The 16,175-nt window shown below is 37.3% G+C and overlaps 1 protein-coding gene across 1 annotated transcript; it reads right to left on the reverse strand.

Moving 5' to 3' along the window:
* Positions 1-6,749: 6,749 nt before the first annotated feature.
* On the reverse strand, positions 6,750-7,703 carry LOC147357987 (olfactory receptor 51J1-like). Its single transcript, XM_086342013.1, has one exon. The coding sequence runs from the start codon at positions 7,701-7,703 to the stop codon at positions 6,750-6,752; it is 954 nt and encodes a 317-aa protein (XP_086198139.1).
* Positions 7,704-16,175: the final 8,472 nt, after the last annotated feature.

Raw genomic sequence — 16,175 nt, forward strand, 5'->3', positions numbered from 1 at the left:
TAAAGAAGATCCGATATGCTGCAACTAAGACCTAGTGCAGCCAAATAAACAAACATTTTTTAACAAATAAATTTTAAAAATAAAATCGCCTATTTTTTTCAACTTTCATGCCTGACCCTATACACTAAAATTTAACATTATTCTTCCTCTAAATCTTGTTACACACCTCCCACCTGCTCATGTATAAATATATACGTACATACAGAACTTACATGGGATTCCCAAGTAGAGTTAGCAGTAAAGAACCTGCCTGCCAATGCCAGAAACATAAGAGATGCAGGTTGAATCCCTGGATCAGGAAGATTCCCTGGAGGAGGGAAAGGCAACCCACTCCAGTATTCTTGCCTAGAGAATCCCATGGACAGAGGAGCCTGGTGGGCTAAGGTCCACAGGGTCACAAAGAGTCAGGCACGACTGTAGTGACTTAGCATGCCCACACATAAACTTGTACATATGCATTTTCTAAGTGAAACTTCTCTCATCCACATTTCAAATAACTTTTCTAGTAACCAAATCCAGAGACTTATTTCAGTTAATCTTGTATTTGACACACAGAAAAATAAGCTTATGCTAACTACTTCCTTCTTTTCAGTTAAATGGAGCTATTATCAAGAAAATAAATTATGGCCACATCCCAGTATTTTGTTTGAGCAACTGTATGGTTGCAAGAGTCAGATATGACTTAGCGACTAAACTACCACCATATGGATTGTAATCCCAATTACTTTTATTTGGCACATTAGAAGAAGAGACTGGGGAAAGATTACTGGCTTGGTTTGTGCATGCTGAGTTTGATGTCCGTAGGAGCTATCTAAGAGAAATGACAACTAGGCAGGTGAATATAAGGCCTAAGAAACAGAAAAGTTCTGTTGAGAATTTTCAGAGTCTTTAGCATATTGGTAGTAGCCAAGAACCTGGAAGTTGATGTGATCATCTTGGCAAGAGATAGGGAGAAAAAATGAAGAAGGTTGAGGGGAGATCTAGATAAAAATGCAAGATTTAGCAATAGGGTAGATGTAAAAGATAAACTAAAGGAATCTGTGAAAGACTGCCAGTAGAAGTAAGTAAAATACAAGGGAAATGGTAGTCACAGAGGCCAAGCAGGTAAAGAATGTGGTCCATAGTCTAGTGCTTTGTAGATATTCAATAAAATACCTACTAGAAAGTGTCTATATAATTTAGGGGTGTAAATGCTAGTAGTAATCTTTTGGAAAGACATTTCTGTAGAGCAATGGGACAAGAAGCTAACTAAAGTGGTTTGAGAAGTGAATTAATATGACGGATTGGAGACAGTTTCCATATGTCATGTATTCTAAAGGGGAAGCTATATTGTCCCTAGAAGATTAATAGAGACTTTTACTCTTTAAATACAAGGGTGAATGTAGCTTGAGGAAATGAATGACAACTGATGTTTGAAGTGCACTGAGAAAGAAAGCTGTGAACCTTCTTGTGAGGAGATACAAATAGCATTTAATGGGTTCCTAGTATTTGTGGAGTCTACTCAAACTTCCTGTAAAGTGCCCATAAATGCCAAAGTAAAAATCCTTCAAAAATCATTACACTTATGAATTTAGAAAATAATTCAAAATTAAATTAGGGGAAAAGGGAAAATAAAGATGAGTAAAATGAAGGAATTTTTCAATTAGAAAACCAAAAAGATAAACGTTCAAAAATTATGTATTGGAAAGAAGGATCTATGTAATCTGAATCCCTCTAACAAATCTGATAAAGAAAAAGAAACACAGGCAAACATTTAGAAATGAAATACAATGAAAGAAGTAAAACTGTTGAAGAATTGTGGAGGTCTATGAGAGGTCACTGATAAAATTTTAAATAATAGGAATTATTTGTAGGACTTAAACTATAAACCAAAAGACAGGCGGTCTGGACAAAGGTTTTTTAAACTTAGCACTGAGTACTAATGGACTTGATTAATATAGCTGAGGTATTAGAAACACTTTCTAAAATATTCTAAGTAAAGAACATGCTAATCAGAGAGATGCCTGGTCTTTATGGAAGCATAAAGGAAAGAACATTGTAGGTACAAATGGTGATGGTACCTATTCAAATACTCATGTCCAGACTCACTTTTGTGCTTTCTTATTCCTTCAGTGTTTCTATGGCCTTTATTCTCTTCTCTGGCTGAGTGTGGTTTTAAGCTCCTGAAGACCCCAGGCTAGATTGTAAGAGGTGGATGAAGAAACCTCTGAAAGAATCTTATAGGAATATGAGGACCGTGCTCTGAGACTTCAGGCCCCAAGGGCCAGAACCAGGAAAAATAACAGTAAATATAATAGCTAACTTTTACTGAGTGCTCAACATATACCAACCACTGAGCTAGCCAACCCATGGAAATGTGTAAATTTTGTGAGGTGATGTGAAAAAGACATAGCCTATGCTCTGGCAGATTTTTTTTTTTTCCCTCAGCAATCAGTTCCCTTCTGCTTACTACAGTAAGAGAGGGACTATTATGTTGGACGAGAGCTGCTCTTCGGTGTTGTCATCTTGAATGTGATTAAACTCAATTTTGATACAGCTAGAAGATTTGGGGCAAGATATCCCAGATCTCTTGATAGATTCAGAAGTCAGAGAGGCAAAATAGATTTTTTTTTTTCTCTTGGGGTCTTACAGATATTAACCTTAACATACATTGTATTTTACTTCTTCCCTAGGAAGAAATATCTAGAGGGAATTGACCTAGGATTTTATGTGTGAATTTATTTAGAGTATGCTTTTCTCCAGACAGTGGAAATCAGCAACTGTTTAGGTATTCACTGTGAAATCTGTTGTTTCCTACAACCAAAGGCAGTGTTTCCTGCAAATGTGGCTTATCTTTGTGATTCCTCCTGCATCTGGCTTACTTGACTTTTGAGAACTTTTTGGTTCCAGGAATGACCCCTCCCACAGGAGACACGGATTTGATCACTGGGTCAGGAAGATCCTCTGGGGAAGGGAATGGCTTCCCACTCCAGTATTCTTGCCTTTAGAATTTCATGGACAGAGGAGCCTGGCGGGCTACAGTCAGTGGGGTCACAAAGAGTCAGACATGACTGAGTGACAAACACTATTGAGTATTTAATTTTAGTTATTTGTAATTTTAGTATTCCCATTTTATTTTTAATAGCTTGCAATTAAATTGCTTAAATTCTACATCTTGAAATATAGTCCTAGGCTATATTAATCAAAATTATTTTAATGTCTGTGTATGCTAACCCCAATACCTGTATCATCTGTGGATATAATTTTTTTGTTTTATTTTTAATCTCTTAATTTATGTTCAAATTTTGTACTTTGCATTCCTGTTTAGGTTTTAATAAATGTCATGAAAAAATATGAGAATAATTTGAAGTGTCAATTAATAGTTATTAATAGTTATTTCCTGCTGAGAGTATTTAATTTTCCTTTTGGTTAGAGTGACCAACCACTCCAATTTGTGGCTGAAGGATTTTCTAGGATATGGTACTATCTGAGATACAGTTAGGAAAGTTCTGAAAAACTAAATTGGTTGGTTACCCTAATAGTTACAGACAGAAGAGTAAAATTATGTAGTGAGTTGACTTTATAAAGAAAACTAGGGATTTCCCTGGTGATCCAGTGGTTAAGATTTCACTTTCCAATGCACGGGTGTGGATTTGATCCCTGGTTGGGGAACAAAGATCCCACATGCCTTGCAGACAAAAACCCAAAACATAAAATAGTAGGAATATTGTAACAAATTCAAAAAAGACTTTAAAAATAAAATAAAGAGAAAAGAAAATGTTTTTTATTTATTTATATAAAATAAAATATTTGTTAGTCTAGCTTGTTTCTAAATTTCTCTATTTTCTGAGATAAAAATAAATGCCTGGGCATTTATTAGTCCCCTCATTCTTGGAGATAGTTGTATTTTTTTCCTCTTTGCAATATAGCTCTTTGAGAATGCTGTAAGTGCTTCTGATTTTAAGTTATTACTTCTGAATTGACAGATTCCTTAAGTGGGAGAACTGCACAAAAACAGCCTCACTCTTCTATGTCTCTCTTGTATTTGGAATCTTATCCTTTACATCTTCCTGGCACCGGATGCTCTCTGAAGTCATTTACAAAACATTTCTTTAACTTTTCTAATCATTCTTGACAAGAGGATTGGTCTGAAACAAATCAATATTCTCTTGATGAATGTAAAAATGCCTATATTTCATGCAGTTTTCAAAGTGTTCTGATTAGTAATTTAGTTTATGCCTACTTGAATATGATGACAAAATTTTGTCCTATTGAGAGAATAAACAATCAAGGTGGTGTCAAAGGTCTAAATTTTAAGTTAAGACAGTAAACATAAAGGAAGAAAAATATAAAGACAATATTTTTTCATAGTCACATTGGATTCTGTTTATTATTCAATTTTATAGACACCCAAAGACTTCCCATATGGATATGGTAAAGAATCTGTCTGTCAATGAAGAAGATGCAGGTTCAGTCTCTGGGTAGGTGAGATCCCTTGGAGAGGAGAATGGCAATCCACTCCAGTATTCTTGCCTGAAAAATCCCAAAATCCCATGGACAGAATAGCCTGGTGGGCTACACTCCATGGGATCTCAAAGTGTCAGATATGACTGAGCATACACAGCACAGATACAGAAACGTCTAAATTATTTTCACTGTGTGATTTTCTAGAATTTTGTCTGATCTTGAAGTTGTGTTTGAGTCTGGACCTTAGGAAGATAGATTCAGACTGGAAAGATTGGAGCTAGCTAGACAAGGCATGGTGTACAGAGTTCTTTCTAGGATAGAGCTAAATTAACCATGATCTGATAACTAATGATGAACTCTAGCTATAACAGAATATAACTGTCTTTGATGGCTTTGAATATAGAATTAATAATATTCTAGAAGCCTGAAGATTCATTGTGTAATCTGAAGAGAGAAAATGGAAGTGAGCACACAAGATCTTCATTTTACATCAAGCCACCTGACAACCTGGTCCCATCATCTCTTACTGAAACTTTTAGTTATAGAATATCTTTCTCCAGACACTCTAATGTCTTTCCTTTCTCGTCCCAGGGAATCACCATTCTCTCACTTCTCTGGTCATCTATGGGATGCCCCTTCCTGTGGGTTTACCTGCTTGGTTTCATTTGATATTTCTAAGTCATAATTCTCTTCAGAGTTCTACCATCCATCAGCAGGCTGTCAATCTAGGATATAGTTGCAGACAACTGAAGATCCCTAGGTCAGAGTATATGGAAAAAGAGTATCTAGAAACCTGGTAGTAGAGTTACAGAATTAACTTAAAAAAAAAAAAAAAAACTTTGGATTTTTTTGGCATCTCTACAACATACAACACAAACAAAGATTTTAAAAATTAAATTCATATTCAAAAACTTTATTTTATTCAAAAGTATTACAAGGTTTATTTAAAACTGGTTCTAAACACCATTTTGGGAAGCATAAACTTGAACCCTGTAGTGGCAGAAAAAAAATAGTTTCTAAGTTCCATGAGGAGCTTAGTTTCTTTTGTCCTCACATTGTACCTAGGGTCTAGATTTGTGGAATAAGTAAACAAACTTCTTTCTGACCCACTGAGTTTGTTCAATTAATGATATTTGACTGACTACTGGGAGGATTCAAAGAGCTTCAGTTCTTGCTTACTTGACAGTATAGTTTAAGCTTTTATGCTGGAGTTTGATCCAACAGGATTCCACTGCTAATTTTTGGATGTATAGGTTTCAGTAAGATACTTACTATATCTAAGCATCAGTTTTCACCTGAAAAATAATAATTGCATTGACTATAACTCATAGGACTTTTGTGGGAAGTAATTGAAATAATGAATATAAACTTCCTAGTGTACATTTTCATCTCAAAATTCTTAGTTACTTTCCATAAAATATAAATGTTACATGTTTACATTATTCCAAATATCTGCAAAGAAATATCAAATCAGATAGAGCATATTAATGTCCACAAAGAGGATTTTGCTTTTTTGAAAGATGCTGGGTTATGGGTGGGAGACCTTCAGACTTCTGCATAATGAGCAAGATTTGTAATCTTCAGACTCCTAACTTGGGAGTCTCAGTGAGAATGAGTGAATGCTACACTGGAGCCAGTACTGAAAGTCTGTGGAGCGAACTACTTAGTATGTCCTTCTGCTATTGAGCTTGGGTACCAACAACTCAAGAAAATGTAAATCCTTGCACTTTCTCTTTTCCTAGAATAGTTGACTCAATAGATTTCCCAGGACATCTTCTGATTTCTGATTACATTTTTTCCTTATGTGGAGTTCTATGTCTTCATAAACAATCCTTCTGGCATTCTTGTTCCATCTATGCAAGGTATTGCACACAACATGTTTTAAAATGACATCAATTCTTTATACTGTTCTGTCATACATAATCCCTTTCCATTTGCATCCCAACTCCTGTCCACTGCCATATTATAAGATAACCTCCTCTTGTGCTCAGTCACTTCAGTTATATCCGGCTCTTTGCTACCCTGTGGACTGTAGTGAGCCAGGCTCCTCTGTCCATGGGATTCTCCAGGCAAGAATACTGGAGTGGGTTGTCATTTCCTCCTCCAGGGGATCTTCCCAACCCAAGGATCAAACCCACGTCTCCTGAGGCTCCTGAATTGCAGGAGGATTCTTTACTTCTGAGCCACCAGGGACGCCTAACCTCCTGTTAGACACCATATTTTAAGATAACATCATTTGTATAATATGCAAGCTGGGACCACCTGTGATTATAGAAAAAGTCTCTTTCTACTTTGTCCTTTGTCTAAACTCTGGCTTTCTTCTCTGATAATATCCAGGAAATGCCACGATGGATTTCCTTGGTCTTAATGCTGTAGACAATGGGATTGACAACAGGTGGTAAAAAGAGGTAAGCATTGGCCATCATAGCATGGAGCAAAGCGGACACATGATATCCAAGGTGGTGCACCGTAGACAAGCCAATCATAGGCACATAGTAAGAGAATACTGCACAGACGTGTGAGCTACATGTGCTGAGTGCCTTCCTCCGCCCCTCCCCAGTGGCAATGCTTAGTACAGTGTGGAGTATGAACCCATAGGAGACCACAATAAGGAGTGAATCAAGCCCAAAGGTGGAAGTAACAATGAAAAGCCCATAGATATTGTTGATAGTAGTATCCCCACAAGGTAGATGGATAAGGTTGGGGTGAAGACAATAGGAATGGGAGAGGATATTATGGCCACAGAAGGTCGGGTGCCTTAGGAGAATGGTCAGTGGGGCCATGAGCACAATGCTTTTCAGCCCAATACCAGCTGCCATGCCAAAAATGCGGGGCACGGTTAGGATGGCTGTATAGCGCAGTGGATTGTAGATGGCCACAAATCGGTCAACAGACATGGAGAGCAACACAGTGGACTCCATAATGGAGAACGAATGGATGGAGAACATCTGGAGAAGGCATGCATTGAAACTAATCTCAGTGATACCAAAAAGGAAAACACCTAGCACTGTAGGCAGAGTGGATGCAGAGACACTGACTTCAGCCAGTGCCAGCATGGCAAGGAAAAGGTACATGGGCTGGTGTAGAGCGGTGTCTGTCCTGATGACATGAAGAATGGTGCCATTCCCAAGGAAGATGATAATGTACATCAAGCAGAAGGGGATGGATATCCAGATGTGCTCTGCCTCCAGTCCTGGGATGCCAACCAGAATGAACATTGTAGGTAGGGACTCCAAAGTACTACTGGAGTTCCTCATGTTGAAATCTCACTCAGTAAGATCAGTGCTTCCTTGATAATTAAAAGCAAACTAGTGAGATGACATCATAGTGGAGACTGGCTCCTGGACACTAAGGAAAGGGAAGAACAAGACAAAGTCACAGATTAATGTGGTTAAGTGTCTCATGGCTGAAAACTGACAGATGATCATCATCAGGAAATTCCCACTTACAAGGAGGTGATAGCATCCAATGGGAGGAAGTTCAAGGTTAGTAGAAAATTATCCCTATGAATGGTAGTGCCCTTGAATCTGCTAAGGGAGAAATGGCTGTCAAGTCTTGGTACGAAAATGCGTGAGCCTGGAAAGCTGCTGTGGAGAAGGCGTGTATAGGCAAACTCAGCATACTGTCTGCTGTGCTTAGTCACTCAGTCCTATCTGATTCTTTTCTGTCCATGAGGATTCTCCAGGCAAGAATACTGGAGTGGGTTGCTACACCCTCCTCTAGGGAATCTTCCCAACCCAGAGATTGGACCCAGGTTTCCTGCATTGCAGGTGGATTCTTTACCAGCTAAGCTACTAGGGAAGCCCAGCATAAGATATGGGATAATGTCAGTAATAGATGAATAGAGATATTTTTGATAAGTATCTAGATATAAGGCAAAAGGTCACTATATAAAAACAGTGAAAAATACCTGATAAACATATATGGATATATAAATAATTGAGTTCCAAAGCAAGCCTGAGAAGTGGTGATGACCAGAGCCTGGAGCAAGAGTCCAAAAAAGTTAAACTGGAAAAGAATAGAACTTGGACACTCACTGGTGTTAGCTGTTTTGGGCTTTGAAAGGACTAGGAAGCACCTTCACAGATTATGCATAAAGGACAGAATACAGTAGGAACCAAAGTTGGTGTATTAGTATGGAGACTTTCAGGCTCATGAAAAGACTGCCATGATGGTCTTCACAATCTCTCAACTCACAGTTCTCAAAGACAACTGATCTGACCCACTGGGACTTCTTTCTGGCCAGACAAATCTCTGAATACATTGCGACAAAAATAGAAACCTAAGCAGACTGTCAAGGAAGGTTTTCTTGGGCAGGAGAGGAAGGCAAGATAAAATGGGGAAAATGATAAAATGACTTCTCTAAATTGAGTCTGTTTGAAGCTGAGCACTGTCTAGATCAGGAATAACAATAGGATTCTAGACTGGCAGGGTAGGAGGGGCTCTACAAGCATTTTTCAACTCATTGATCCGACACACAGACACATACCCACACACATATCTACTCACATGTTTGCACATGTACATAGTTCCATCCTTGCTGAAATCCTGTCTGAACTTGCCTGATGTGAACTATTATCCAACCACTGCTGAATATAGGACCTTGGCAACACAGATCAACTGCAGGTCAAAAAATATACTTTCTCCTATAAGTAGTCAATGCAATCACCAAATGCCCTGGTCTTCTCTCTAAGCTAGTTAAATTATGTTAAGTGCTGCAAAAGGAAAGTTCATAATACAATGAGAAGGAACTAGAAGGAATAAACCTACTTTATTCTAAGAGTCAGGGAAACTTACTTCAGAAAATAACATTTCAGCTATTTCCCAAGGAATTAATGGACTTTTTTCAGGCTAAATGGAGAATTTAACTGTAACAAACTATAGAAAAAATTACTACACTGTGAGGATATAAGGCCCTACATTGTCAAAGACTAAAAGAAATAATGGAGGAAGTGAAAACTGTTGATGTAATATGATATCAAAATTGTTGATTTTTCCCATAATTTTTACTCTCATGAAAATATGAGAAGAAAAAATGAAATAAAAGACCATTGTCTGCCTAAATCCAGGATCCTTGTGCACCTGTCTTGGTCTGATGCAGTTTATCTCAGTAAATATTAGCTTGGGGAAAACTCTGTGTCATGGGTTGTACTAAAATTTAAGGCATGGAAATTCAGGGACACATTATTGACCTCAAGAAATTATCATGTATATCAGAACTTCCTTTGGTTGAGAAACTTGAGAGATACTTCTGAACCCTACTTGTAATGGTCTTTTCCCTGTTCGCTCCTCACTTCCAGATGGCTAACATAACTTTCTTAACCCTTTCAAGGACCAAATATAGGTCTGCCTCTGGATAGAATCTGTCTGTCAATGCAGGAGACGCAAGAGACTCATGTTCGATCCCTGGGTAGGAAAGATCCCTTGGAGAAATGCAAGCAATCCACTCTGATGTTCTTGCCTGGGAAATCCCAAGGACTGAAGAGTCAGATGCAGCTGAGCACACACCACTGAGTAAAGCGGCTCTTCTATGTGTAGCCTCACTGTACTCTTAATCCTACTGCACCCTACTTCTTGCCTATCTCACTCCCAATGACCTGATATTGGAAAGGACAGTCTTGAAGGATACTTGAATCTAGGGTTTCCCTTCCCCTGTTAAAAGCTGTCTTCCCTGCTTCTTCATGCTCTCTTTTGTTTTCTTTCTTTTTTCCCTTACCTTTATTTATTATTATTATTTTGCTTTTTTTCATTCTTCCTATCCTCAAGAATCTTCTCAGACAAAACTCAGATCTTTTTAAAGAAGATATTAAAAGGCAATTATTCCCCTGAGTTTAGGATTTGTATGACAGGAGTGTTTCAGTTTTAGAGAGGTTAAAAGGCATAATTTAGTCTATTGCACACATAAGAAACAACAAATCCTTAGAAAGAAAAGTATGCGATATAGTTCATGCTACATCTCTGAAAGTGAACAGAATTAGAAATGAATGCTACGTGCTTTACTTACTTAAGCACTTGTGAAGCTTCATTTCTTTATGTTTAAAGAGAGAGATATGAATACCTACGTCTCAGAGTGACTCTAGGTGTTTAATGTGAGCTTTGAGCAATCACTGAATGTTACTACCCCTTGCTCTTTCTACCTCCACCCTCAGGCATTATCAGAAGGAATCATCCAAAGTCAGTTTGCCCCCACATTTCTATTAATATTGATATACTTTTGTCATTGTCTCACTCATACTCAGACCATATCTGTGAGGGAAACAAGGACACAAGGACTTCCCACTTAACAGATGAGACTATAAAGAAGATATATGCATTGCATGACCAACTGAAGACAGTACGATGACTAAGCTCTTTCTGAAATCCATGACAGTTGGATGTTTTTATTTTGTTCTTCATCTGCTACCAAGTTTAGAAAAATCTTCTCATCCTGTCACATAGGCTCAGGAAGCTAGAAAGATGGCCAGTGACTATGGAAATATCTAGAGGGCAAATTGTGGGGTAGAGTTGAGGCTCTTGGCAATTGCTTCTGAAAGCTGCTTCAGGAGGCAGGGCTGGAGATTATGGGCTTGAGTACTCACCACAAACAGACCTGACCTCTGAACATCAAGTAGGACTAGGGAGCTCAGTTTACCAAGTCCCAGCCATCTTAGCTTTAATACTTCCCTTATCCTAGGGGGATGCTGTGCCCTTCTTTGTCAGCTGATCAGCTCTGGTGAGTGGAGGAAGAGAGAGGGACTTGGTTCCCTGAGGAGAAATTACTTAGCTAATTACATTGCTTGTTTTCAATGTCCAGGGATCCTTGAAAGAAACAAGCAAGTGTACTGAGTCAGTACTTCTGTGAAATGAGTATAATAATAGTAATAATAATTGAATGCATCCTGTATGAAAATGAGATAATTCATATATACAAATTGCTTAGAAAAGTGTCTAGATTATCAGAAGTACATCATAAGGGCTAGCTATTATTATAACTATTTTAAGAAAATTATATCCCAGAGAAATTATATATTCCTCTACTATGATCATTGACTATGGCTTTCGCAAATATATATTTAATATATAAGGAACAGGGCATAAAAATGTTGATATCCATAAATATCAAGGATGTTTAATATCAGGAGATGACAGGATCCAAGGGGTTATATTATTGTGAGAAAAAGTTCCAGATTGAGTTAGAGTCAAGGGAAGGAGAGATTGGTCAGAAAGGTATAATGAATAGGGCTTCCAAGCATAAAATGACTGTGGAAGAGCTAGTAGAAAATGAGCATTTCCAGAATCCAATGTTAAAATGATTTAAAATTGCTGAGCAAAATGAGTTTTGATTATATGTAGATGGCTACTTCATTTGCTAATTTTCTTACTGACAAGAGGGAAAAAAGAGTTGGCTTAGACAGTATGGTACTGGCACAAAGACAGATATATAGATCAATGGAATAAAATAGAAAGCCCAGAGATAAATCCACGCACATATGGACACCTTATCTTTGACAAAGGAGGCAAGAATATACAATGGATTAAAGACAATCTCTTTAACAAGTGGTGCTGGGAAATCTGGTCAACCACGTGTAAAAGAATGAAACTAGACCACTTTCTAACACCATACACAAAAATAAACTCAAAATGGATTAAAGATCTAAACGTAAGACCAGAAACTATAAAACTCCTAGAGGAGAACATAGGCAAAACACTCTCTGACATACATCACAGCAGGATCCTCTATGACCCACCTCCCAGAATATTGGAAATAAAAGCAAAAATAAACAAATGGGACCTAATTAACCTTAAAAGCTTCTGCACATCAAAGGAAACTATTAGCAAGGTGAAAAGACAGCCTTCAGAATGGGAGAAAATAATAGCAAATGAAGCAACTGACAAACAACTAATCTCAAAAATATACAAGCAACTCCTACAGCTCAACTCCAGAAAAATAAATGACCCAATCAAAAAATGGGCCAAAGAACTAAATAGACATTTCTCCAAAGAAGACATACAGATGGCTAACAAACACATGAAAACATGCTCAACATCACTCATTATCAGAGAAATGCAAATCAAAACCACTATGAGATACCATTTCACACCAGTCAGAATGGCCGCGATCCAAAAGTCTACAAATAATAAGTGCTGGAGAGGGTGTGGAGAAAAGGGAACCCTCTTACACTGTTGGTGGGAATGCAAACTAGTCCAGCCACTATGGAGAACAGTGTGGAGATTCCTTAAAAAACTGGAAATAGAACTGCCTTATGATCCAGCAATCCCACTGCTGGGCATACACACTGAGGAAACCAGAAGGGAAAGAGACACGTGTACCCCAATGTTCATCGCAGCACTGTTTATAATAGCCAGGACATGGAAGCAACCTAGATGTCCATCAGCAGATGAATGGATAAGAAAGCTCTGGTACATATACACAATGGAGTATTACTCAGCCATTAAAAAGAATACATTTGAATCAGTTCTAATGAGGTGGATGAAACTGGAGCCTATTATACAGAGTGAAGTAAGCCAGAAGGAAAAACAGAAATACAGTATACTAACGCATATATATGGAATTTAGAAAGATGGTAACAATAACCTGGTGTACGAGACAGCAAAAGAGACACTGACGTATAGAACAGTCTTATGGACTCTGTGGGAGAGGGAGAGGGTGGGAAGATTTGGGAGAGTGACATTGAAACATGTAGAATATCATGTAAGAAACGAGTTGCCAGTCCAGGTTTGACGCGCGATACTGGATGCTTGGGGCTGGTGCACTGGGACGACCCAGAGGGATGGTGTGGGGAGGGAGAAGGGAGGAGGGTTCAGGATGGGGAACACATGTATGCCTGTGGCGGATTCATTTTGATATTTGGCAAAACTAATACAATTATGTAAAGTTTAAAAATAAAATAAAATTAAAAAAAAAAAGAGTTGGCTTAAAAATTCTACCATTTTTAGAACCTTTTAAAAATTATTGAGGTATAGTTGGTTTACAATGTTGTGTTAGTTTCTGCTGTACAGCAAAGTGGAATATACATACATATATATATATATATATAGAGAGAGAGAGAGAGAGAGAGAGAGACTGCAGCCCACCAGGCTTCTCTATCAATGGGATTCTCCAGTCAAGGATACTGAGGACTACTGATCAGGAAAAAAAAAAAAAAGTGTGAGTATGACTGCTTATTGGCAATGTACCTGGTCAATATAGTGCTATAATTGCAATATATAGTGATTCTTCTAATGGTTCTGGGAAAAGGAAATTGAAAAAAAAATTCTGGAAATTATTCACCTTTTTAGATGCCATTAAGAACATTTCTAATTCATGGGAAGAGGTCAAAATGTAAACATTAACAAGAATTTGAAAGAAGTATTAACCCTCATGAGTAATTTGGAGGGGTTCAGGACTTCAGTGGAGAAAGTAAGTGCTGATATAGTTGATTTAGCAAGAGAGCTAGAATTAGAAGTGGAGCCTGCAGATGTAACTAAACTGCTGCAACCTCAAGATGAAAATTCAATGGACGAGGTGCCACTTTGCATAGATGAGCAAAGGAAGTTATTTCTCAAAATGGAATCTACTCCTGGTGAAGGTGCTTTGAAGGCTGTTGAAATTAAAACAAAGAATTTAGAATATTACATAGACTTAATTGATAAAGCAATGGCAAGGTTTGAGACTGACTCCAATTTTGAAAGCAGGTATACTTTGGGTAAATTACTATCAGAAATCAAACATATTATAGAGAATTGCTTCATAAAAGGAAGAGTCGACTGATGCATGTTAACGTACTTTACAAAATTGCCACAGCCTCCCCAAACTTCAGCGACCACCACCCTGATCAATCTGCAGCCATCAACATGGGGGCAAACCCCTCCAGCAGCAACAAAATTAAGACTCACTGAAGGTTTAGCTAATCATTAGCATTTTTTAGCAATAAAATATTTTTATTAAGGTATGTGCATTGTTTTTTAGACCTAATTCTATTGCACACTTAATAGACTATAGTATAGTATAAACATAACTTTTTGTATACTGAGAAACCAAAAAAAATTGTGTGACTTGCTTTATTGTGATATTACTTACTGTTGTCTGGAACCAAACCCACAATATCGCCAAGATATGCCTATATATTATATTATGAAATCATGTATTGACCTTTTTATTTTAGTAGTAAACAAAATATGTTAAGAGAAAAATAACCTTAATTAGAAACAAAATTCAGATATAGCCAAATGAAGTAAAAAATAAAAATTATCCATATCTTTCTTTGGGTGATATAAACATAAGAGATAAGGAAATATGTGTAGACCTTTATTCATTCATTCAATAATTAATTTATTCATCTACCAAATATTTACTGAGTAGCTAGTATATTTCAGGCATGTCTGGAATCACTGGAGGTACATAATGAGAAGAGAAGACAGAGTCCATGCCTTATTTAAATTAAAGTGTAGTGGACCAGAGAGGCATTTAAAAGATAAAGCAATATAAAAATAACTTCTTGATTACAACTGTGATGTGTGGTATGAGACAAACAATAAGAAGTAAAAAATATGACTAGTCCTCATAGCCACGAATGCTACTATGGGAAAGATAGAAACAGGCCCTTAGGAATCCAAGAAAAATAAGGTATCAGAAAAATTTCCCTTCCCATATTACCCTGCTAACATTCAGTCTACAATGACTCAGACTCAGTCAGCTTCTAAAAACCTAACATTTCAAAGTCTCAAGTGGACAAAGGATATCCTAGCATTAGCAAACTTATCCCCTCTGCTTTCCATGTCATCATCTTCATGAGAAATTCTTCCAATAAGGTCTTAGCAGGAGAATTAGTCTTATTCCCCAAAGTCAGTATTCCTCAAGAAGTTTGCAGACTCCTGATTCACAAAACTCTTCCGTCTAGATTTATTCTCAATACCTATTCTCAGTTATAGGACTTTGGTTTTAGTACCTAGCTTGATTCTAATTGTCCCAAAGTTTGAACAGGTTTCCAGGACAAACACAGATATAGGATCTGTCCACACTATGAAATATTCTCAGGAAAAAAATCCAGATGTATCAGCAACAAAGAAATAACAAATCACACACACACACACACACACACACACACACACACATTTGATAATACTTCTTGTACAACAATTTGACCACATAAAAATAGCAATTTGTTGGTATATGTAACAACACATACTAAATTGATAACAGTACTAACTCTTTTGAAGGAGTCAATGATATTGCGAAGAGAGGAGCAAAAGGAATTCTCACTATGTGTATTGCTTATAAAATTTGAAGAATGACATTCAACACTCTCTTTTGTTATAAACATAATAAAATCCTCCTGTTTCAGACAAATTCTTTACCATCTGAGCCACCAAGAAAGCCTTGGGTACATATGTAATATATACATTATATGTATATATACAACAAAATAGAAAAAGCATGAAAGTATGAATCTAGGGCCGTGCTAAGATTTGGAATTTCTGTGTTAAAGAGTAGGTGCCTTTTAAGTTGACACATAAATAGTTGACAAAACAGTAAACAGTACTATTTTAGATGACAACATGGAGTACAGGAAAATGAACACTCTCTAATACATATTCATCAACATGCAGCTTTATCAAGCTTTCCAACTTTGAAGGTGATGAGTACTTTCTCCCTCCCTGGACCCCTTGGATGATGACACTGAATGCTTTGAGGGTAACTCTCTCATTGCCCCAACTCCTTTCTTATTTTCTTTGAAGAAAGAGTCGGA

Source organism: Bos grunniens, chromosome 15 (genome assembly GCF_055505025.1).
Source record: "Bos grunniens cultivar Pamir isolate PY7600 chromosome 15, Bosgru_T2T1.0, whole genome shotgun sequence".
Lineage (NCBI taxonomy): Eukaryota > Metazoa > Chordata > Mammalia > Artiodactyla > Bovidae > Bos > Bos grunniens.